The 9259-nt window shown below is 40.1% G+C and overlaps 1 protein-coding gene across 2 annotated transcripts in view; it reads left to right on the forward strand.

Moving 5' to 3' along the window:
- The window catches only part of kcnj3a (potassium inwardly rectifying channel subfamily J member 3a), a 28948-nt gene extending 20095 nt beyond the window's left edge, over positions 1-8853 (forward strand). For both annotated transcript variants that reach the window (XM_017692201.2, XM_017692200.2), the window contains one exon: positions 6950-8853. In XM_017692201.2, coding sequence (XP_017547690.1) covers positions 6950-7548 — 599 coding nt within the window. In that variant the 3' untranslated portion in view covers positions 7549-8853. The remainder of the gene's footprint in view (positions 1-6949) is intronic.
- Positions 8854-9259: the final 406 nt, after the last annotated feature.

Raw genomic sequence — 9259 nt, forward strand, 5'->3', positions numbered from 1 at the left:
TCATATATATGTGCATGTGTTGTGCTGTGACTGTATGGCACTGATAACCCTATTGTCATCTTTCGACTACTCCACTAATCATGCTCTCTTCTCTCTCCCTCTCTCTCTTTCTCTCTCTCTCTCTCTCTCAGCCCTTCCCCCATAGCATGTCATTGCTCCTGCCATCTCTTTTCTTCTCTCTTTCCCTCTTAACTCCACACAGCCTCACAGCTCTATCGAGTGTTGCAAATACACACACAGCAAAATCCCCAGTGCTGAATTCACTCTTACAGTGTTTATTTGTGTCAGGCTGGACTTAAAAGAACTGTAGGTCTTGTTACGTCAACACTGTAGATTTTGCTGCATAGAAGCCCTATGTTTATTCACTTATCTTCATATCCCTCTGCTGTAATTTATTGAAAATCTATGTTCTTATTGTGGTCCTTATATGTGGTCCTACAGCACTACAGTACTGCACACAGAAAGATTAAATATTGTGTCTATAATACAGTGTCTGTATTTTATAATTCTTACATTCAGAGCAGCCAAAGGAAAGCAAATATGTACTTTATAAGCTTTATGCATGTTTGTAAAGTTGCATTATGGCTAAATGAGTTGGGTGAATTTAGATAAGTAACATGCTAGGACTCAGTTCTTGCCTTTGATTTGGAGAAAAAGGCTGTATCGGTGCTGTGTGTGCTAGTGAAGCTGGCAGGGCATTTCTGAGAATCTGTGTCATGGTTTCCATCTCAGCCCTTCAACCTCACAGAAACCCAATCTACCTCTGTCTGTGTAGACATACAACTGACATCTGAGGTCTTTTCGGGGAAAATCGTTTCTGATGTCAGTGCTGGGAGGGACATGTCTATGATTTTAATATGAGTGTTTAAAAAGCCTGTTAGCACACAAGGGAATCTGGGCATGCTGCTATGAAGAACACTAAGACCACTTAGAACATCTTTTTGGGAGGAAGCTTGGGCATATGTAAATGATCATGTTTGATAATATATGGTTAATTTACTGTACTGTACCTTCATATGAGCCATTCTTTGTTTTTCTGGGGGGTGGTTTGTGGATCTTTTTTTTTTTAAATTCTTTCTCACAGCACATTTAATATGTCCGTGCCATGAAATCATTGCCTAAATTTGAACCTGCTTATTGCCTCAGGCACAGCAATTCATAGATCAGTGCAGATTAGCTGATTATTATGAGAAATAACTGTGGACCCTGAGAAAGGTTGTAAAAATGACCAGTGACTAAGAATTCTTGGATGCTCACCTTCTGCACTATAATATTTATGTTGTTGAAGGCTTTCTGGGCTTCTTTTGTTTTTCTGAGTTTGATAGTTTGAGTCATATGTGAGTGTTGAGTCATATTTGACAAGTCTCAGTCAGTAACTGACAGTCATATCAGTTGATTAAAAAAACTTTCATATTGCTCAATCCCTAGTCCAGACTCCAGAGTGACAGTATTCACTAAGAACATGAGGAAACTGTAAGAGAGGAATCGTAGTTCAAAACCCATCTTCTAGGGTTATCATTAGAAATAAAAAGGAGGTGTGCTGTGTGTGTTTTTGCATTCTAATTGCACTTCATGCTATTTTCTTCATTTTAAACATTTTGGTGGTTTTATTCAAAGGAAGAATTATGCACTGACTCTCACATCAGCAGTAATTCCTGTGTGCATGGATGTTGCTGAGGGAGTTATGTCATCTCTCTTTTCTTTAGCAGTGTGGAAATGAAGTCAGGTGCTCTGTAATTGTAATAATATGTGTGCAGGGTAAATCCAGAGCTCAGGGAAGAATCTTGCTTGATTAATTTTCTCTCTGTTGTCATCTACCACTGACTCTTTGCCACTTTAGCCTCAGGAGTTTGGAACTGTGATCTGAGACTACAGCACAGGAGAAGGAAGGAGAAGGGGGAGAGGATGGGGGGTGATGGCCTTGCGGAGTCATTAAGCTCTACCCTTTCAGAGATTTATTGGGTTTGCGCTAAAGAGCACTGTCCAAACACAAACACATTATGTTGGGTTAGTTTATTGGAGGATATAATGCCAGTCTCCTAAAGTAAATAGTCATAATTGCCGTCTTCTCTCAAAGAAATAACTGTGCAAAGCGCGCGCGTGTGTGTGTCTCTGTGTACGTTTACTGAAAACCACCTTAAAATGCGAGACCCAAACATCGCTGATCATAGCAGCTTTACATGTGCATGCTGGTAGGATTAGGTTTCCATAGAAACACACTGGTGTAGCCATGATTACATAAGTCCTTTTCCCCCTGAGTGAAATAAATTGATGTTATTTTTTCTTCTTTTACCACCTATAGTCTAACAGAGCCGTTATACACATCAGATAGATCAGTTGCATAAAGTGACTGAGCATCGATGTATTTGATTTACATTGTAATTATAAACTATGAAAGAGTGTGTGAGAGAGAAAGAGAGAGAGAGGCAGAGAGCGAGAGGGAGAGACAGAGAGATTATCATTTGTTTTGATTTGTACTAATTTGTTGCTGTAGTGTAGGTTTAGTTTTTGTCAAGTTCATGTTACATCATAAATAATAAATGTCAAACAGATGCTTTTGTTATTGTTTTAGTTAAACCCTCACATTCAGCGTGGTAGTCGTGTGCTATTATGGCCTTATGGATTTGTTGTTTTCCATGTACGTTCTCCTTTTTTCACAGTCTTGTTTTTTTTTTTCCTTTTTGTCTCTGTCCCTAGAGTCAAGCTGAGCAATGTCTTTTTCTCGATGACAGGTGTTCCTTTAGATGTAGCAAAAGACAAATTGCCTGTGATGTGTCATATTCCTGGGCAGTGTGCTGGTAAATAATCCCTGCCTTCTCCTTGGCAGGTAGCAGGCAAACAGACAGCACAAAGCTAATGGCCGTCTGAGTTTTTTGCGCTTAGCATCAGTTGGCTTATTTGCTTCCAGTCCCAATCAACACGCCGTCTTAGTCATCCCAGAATATTTCTGTGCGCTCTGAGCTGCTTGCTCTGGTCTCCAGAGCAATGAGGCAGAAATGATGTGAACACCCTAACCGAGCTGTGTGCTCATCCTTACACATATGTGGCTTTGTGTTAAAGCGCTGTTAGCCCAGCTCGCCGTCTCATGACCTTGAGAGTACGGCCATAACCTCACAGTGGCACTGTGGAAATTGTTATCCTTCGAAAGAGAGCTTTACTGTCTTGAGGAGCTGCCTATTATAAGCACAAAGTCTCAAAGCTAGAGCATTCTGAAGAAGACAATTAAGGTTTATATATAATACAAGCATTTACCGTAGATGCTTTAAATAGAATACGCCTCCAGCTCTATGAATGGCTTTCGGCTTGTGAGAGCTTTCACGCTCAATAAAAGGTAATGAAGCTGATGGCCGTGAGTAAGTCTATGACATTTGTAGTGCTTGTGTTTTTACTAGCGCTGTTGAAATCTGTTATTGTCATAAAATGTCTCTTTGTTCAATTTGTGTAAATGAATAAATGAATGGCCTGCAAGCGGAATCTGTCTGGACGCTCGCTTAGAAATATTTCACACTACAGACGGCGAGACGGAACAGCCACGAAAGCAAAATGGATTTTTGATGAGTATAGGGCTGCCTTCTCTGAAAGTAATTTTGTACTTCATGAAAGTGGTATCGCTATAACACTGAATCCGCAAAAGTCCAGGAATAAAGAAGTCTGTACTGCACTGATAGGACAAGGCCTTTGCTGCTCTTCATGTGAGGAAGCGATTTATTTGATCCCTTCATATTACTTTCTCCATTTATAGCTTTTCCATTTTTCTAGCCTTCTGTATTTCTGTGTTGAGGTTTGAGGCAAGCAAGTCGAGACTGACTTTAGTGAATGTCTAAGAATGCCTGTGTAATTTTATCGTTTATCTTGCAAAGCTCAGGTTTCATTTCATTCATTTGGCTGAGTTAGATTTTTCAGGTCCAAGTATCCTTCCTGCTTTCTTTCAGCCACTGAAAAGACCTGATGTGAGTGGAGAAGATAAACCGTCTCACTGAAAAGCAGAGTTTTGATTTTTTTTCATCGCAGACTGTACGGTTGTATGCAAAGGTTGTTTTTTTTACTAAGTGATCGCACTTATAGAAAAACACACTTATCAACGTTTTAATGCACATTTATTGTTTACTTGCAGAATTTTAACCTATTGTGTCACGGTTGGCTCCTCCCACTACTCCATGTTTGCCTTTGTTTTGATCTTCCATGTGCGTTTGTTTTGGTTTTCAAGTCCTGCCCCTTGTTTGGTTACTCCTCCCCTGATTGCCTCCACCTGTCCCTCGTTATCCCTGTGTATTTAAGCCCTGCGTTTGCCCCTTGTGTTGGCTGGTCTTTTGTATTGGTTTGTCTTGATGCTGTTTGGACTGTCTTTGTGGTTTGTTTTTTAGTTTTCACTTATGTCTGTCCACCCTGAACTTGGTATCAATTATTGGAACCTGAATGTCTTGACTCTGACCCTGGATTTGCCCCTAATAAATCTCGCTTATCTCAGCGTATGTGTCCGCCCCCTCGCTCCACATTACATATTGGGGAAACATTAAACATTAAATGTGGCCAGTGCAAAAGTTACGGCAAGTTTTATGTTTTGTGCATTATTTTTTGCCTTTATCTTAAATTCAGCAGATACGTAGAAATTGTCATATGCAGTGAGGATGTGTTCATTTATTTTCAGTTTGAAAATCAACAGAGCAGAAGTTGACTGGGGGTGTTCAAACTGTTGCATACAGCTGTGCATAAATTAGTGATGCCAGCACTGAATATCAAATATAAATGAAGATGATGTGATGTTTTTATTGACCTAATCTCATAAAGCCAGTCCTTTCATAGCCATGGCCTTTCATCAGGTCTGTTAGGGATTTCCGCTCAAGTAATTTGATTATCTTAATCTTCTGCCATTTGTTCTGACTTGGCAAGGTCAGGATGAAGCTTCAATGGCTGTAGGAGTGAAAGATTAAGAGTGCTGTCAGTGGCTGCATTTGCATTCATCGGCTGTTGTGACCCAAGCAATTATGAGTGAGGGGTTCAGTAATTGAATTTGTTCTTTGGTGAGAGAATGTTTGCTGAGATACAGAGAGCAGGCTGTATTGTTTCACCTCAAAAAGGAATAGGAGGGAATTCATCACTTCAGTGACTATGAATGTCAGCAGGGCAAATTGTACCCATTTCACCTAAATAAACCAGCGTTCACGCTACAGAGCATATATGAAGTGCTGTATTAGTTAACCAAGTCAAGGTGCAAAAATCAGACCCTCTGCAGCCTGAATGGTCTAGATTCTGTGCTATAACATCACATAACACTACCTTTTTTAAAGGATGAGAAAAAGAAAAAAGAAAAGCTGCTTAATAATGCTGCAGCTGCGATTCAGGTTTAAGTCCCAGCTGTTCCATTTGCCTGCTCGTGGGTCCAGGGGGATGCATTAAACTGCATTGTCATTGGGAGGGAAGACAGTTAGCTCCCTCCATTCAGCTAAGTGTTGAGAGACTCAACATTGGTGCATTGCTGTTGGGGGGGGTTTGAAAAGATCTTGTGTAAGGCTATACTGACATTAAAGTGAACAAGAACTTTTATAATGCTGGGAACTTGCTGATGACTAAATTAGGAGAAAATGTGGTGAAATAAAAATTGATTTGAAAAATTTGCATGCATTAAGTTTCACTGAATTCTTATTTCTTTTCTCATATCGGTGTGTTTATTGCTTCTTCCTTTGTGCCTAATGACTTAACACAGTTGTGCCTTTCCAGTAGAGTGGGGAATCTCTAGGCACCTCACAATTTTGTTCGATTTTAACTCAGAATGCCGAGTTGGGATTACAAAATGATTCTCTATCTTGATTTTCTGTAGCCTATGTTATAATCCTTTATTTGTCCAACTTCACAAGTAGTGCTAGCTTAGTTGAATTTGAATGTCGCCTATTTTTCAATTTATCACCATTATTGTGATATATATACAGAGGCATTCAGCATGGTTTGAGGTGCACTGTAGAGACTTACCAACTCAGATTTCTTTTCAGTGGTGATGACAGGAACCAGAGCCACAACGCAGATATAGCTATTTTCTTTATTAATCAACATGTCATCTCAGTTCTTATATGTACTGTTGATAATGAGTGGTAGAAACAAAATAGAAAAAAATCAATACATTTTCTTTGGGAACTTTGGGAATTTTCTTTTGTCTCACAGCACCTCTCCATGAATGTGTTTTAAAAAGTACATTTTAGGCCAGAATAGTCCTTATCACCCCGCGACCCTGACGGAGAAGCGGCTTAGAAAATGGATGGATGGATAGTCCTTATCATTTTTGTAATAACTTTCTTTGAGGCAGCTTTTAGAGGCAATAAATTGGCTCCAGTCACCACCACTGTGAACAAATCTGACTCTGTTAGTGTCTCAAAAACAGCATTTCACATAAAACCACTCTGACTGAATTTACATTTTAACGATACATCACTGTACTATAGATCTCTATAGGACTCTTTGTCCTGTGTTTCTTTGCTAACTCCTGCGGAAGGTTGTCAAGTGAAAAGCTCCTTTGACAAGTTTGGCTAATGCTTCAGTAATCACAGTAATGCACATTCAAAGATGCTTGTGTATAGTGTGGAATTTCATGTCATCTTGTAATGGTATTTTGTACCTTTGAGACTGTATGAACATACGCGCAGTCCACCGCAGTTGTAAGAATATGTAGCTGTGATTGATTATTTGAGTGAGTGTGTTCCCATGTGTACATCTTTTATTGATATTCAGTATTTCAACAATGGCGCTGCTCTATCATTGTGAACGCGTTTGTCATGAAAGTTTCCAATTTCTGTTTGATGAACTGTGTAGGATATTTATTACGTGATGGTGGCTACCTCTAGAATTTTAAACAGTAATACTCTGCAAGGCATGGAGGATACATGGCTTTTATTTCTGCTTGATTAATCCCTGTCATCTGTATATTTTATGATCACTCTCTCTATCTTTTCCCCGACAGGCATGACTTGCCAAGCACGGACGTCGTACACAGAAGACGAGGTGCTGTGGGGCCATCGTTTCTTCCCGGTCATCTCCCTGGAGGAGGGTTTTTTCAAGGTGGACTACTCTCAGTTCCACGCCACGTTTGAGGTTCCTACACCTCCCTACAGCGTGAAAGAGCAGGAGGAGGCCTTGCTCATGTCCTCCCCACTCATGGCCCCATCGCTGTGCAACAGCGGTGAGAAGAACAGCTCTCTGGACTGCCTGGAGCTGCTGGAGGACACAGAGACCACCACCAAACTCCCAGCCAAGCTGCAGAAGATGACGGGTCGGGATGGTCTGCCAAGGAAGCTACTCAGAATGAGCTCCACTGCTTCAGAGATGACCTACAGCCTGGGAGACCTGCCCATGAAGCTGCAGCGCATCAGCTCAGTGCCTGGGGTCTCTGAGGAAAAACAGATCTGCAAGGCCACCAAGATCATCACCGAGCCCATTAGCCAATCAGTGGCGGACTTACCGCCCAAACTGCAGCGGTTAGCAGGGGGCGGTGGAGGGGGGCGCATGGACGGACACCTACCCCCCAAACTACGAAAGATGAACTCAGACCGCTTCACGTAGAAGAAGCTGCGCCCCAGACATAAGTACTGCTCTTCTCCTTTAGGTCACTTACACAAGAACAAAAATCTAATACTCTGAGAAAATGTAGTGTAGACACATTTGCCTACTATACCTATACAGTAGGACGACGTAACGCAGCACATGTGCTCATGTGTGTGGATTCACATGCAGTAAGCATATTCTTTCAGGTTGTTGTGATTATAAGCACAATCTGGCATGTATGAAACTCTCTAAGTGCATGGTAATGCAAATTTTCTCTGTCTGTCAGGCATGACGATTTGTGTAAAATACGTTCGAACAGTGAATGAAATCTGCCAAGAAAATGACCACAGACTGAACATGAAGCCATAAGGTTATGCAGTGGATGGCTCCTCATACATGCCTGATATTTTTTAATCTCATTCAGTTTTTGTTGTTTAGTGTAAAAAATGTTTCCTAAGATTCTGTTAAAATGCATGTTTTGCTAGAGAGAGGTAATACAGACAAATGTTAGCCTTAAATATATTACCTTCTTTCTCTTTTCTCAGTTTGTCTATAGTTATTTTTTGAATTTCATAAGACAGAGTATGGTACTTTCTTCTACAAGAGGGGTTCAAGGAACATTCACAGAAAATCCAAGCTAAGTGCAGCTTCATGAATTTTGAAACTATCAGTCATGAGCTAACAAAGTGAGTCATTATGGGCATCCATAATCCTGAACTAGTCTGAGTTATGGAAGAACAAGTTCTACAAGTGATTTATTCACCTTTTAACTAATATTCATTAACATACAGAACTGCAAATATCAGAGACATATTTCTTTTATTTCCAGTCAAAACAGCCATTAAGTAAAAGCCATTATTCCTTTTTCAGAATCATAAAAAGGTAAATAAGCTATTAGCAGAAAATCACACAACTAAACAACAACCAGTCACCAGCTAAATATAATATCAATGTTTTCAGTATTTAGGGTGTAGCTTCCGTTCTTTTCTTGAAACTTTCAGGGATATTTTGCACATATCCAAAGTTCAGTCTTAGACGTTGGTTGCGTTTTCTGCTTTTTACAGTCTGAATAATCCCAGACACATCAGTGATGTTGAAATCTGGGCTAGGGTTTGGGGGTGAGTGAGAACACTGCCAGCTTCTTTTTCTTGTTCTTTTTTGTGCATTTCCTTTTCTCTGTAGTTCTTGACAGCTACACATCCTTTCAGACCCACAGTGGATTTTTTGTGAATCTTTTGGAGTAGAGCTTGATTTTCTCCTCTCTCTTAAAGATGAATATTTTAAGGACTCTTTGTCTGATGGTGACAGTTTTGGTGGTCTAACCAGGTCTTGCATGGTTGTTAGGAATCCCATTTTCTCTACATCTTTTAATAATTGTTTGCACTCCAGTTTTGTAAACTCACTTATTTTCTTTTGTCTTTCCTCTTCATCATGCAAGTGGCATAAGATACATCTAATCTCCTCAGAAATACCTCCTGAAAATGAATAATTTGTACGTAATGGACATTGGCTGGAAATGAAATAAATGAAGGACAGTCTCTGTCTTTTGCTCAGTACTGTAAATCTCAGAGAAAGCAGAAACACTAAATTGGCATCAGTGCATTTCCTTATAGTTAAGTATGTCAGAAACAAAATGATGTAGGAACGCCCAGCTCTCTGGACCTCAGCTGTGTCATTCACCATATTCTTAAACAACTCATTCCTGATCCTGGCCATGCAGATTAAAATA

Source organism: Pygocentrus nattereri, chromosome 6, assembly GCF_015220715.1.
Source record: "Pygocentrus nattereri isolate fPygNat1 chromosome 6, fPygNat1.pri, whole genome shotgun sequence".
NCBI lineage: Eukaryota > Metazoa > Chordata > Actinopteri > Characiformes > Serrasalmidae > Pygocentrus > Pygocentrus nattereri.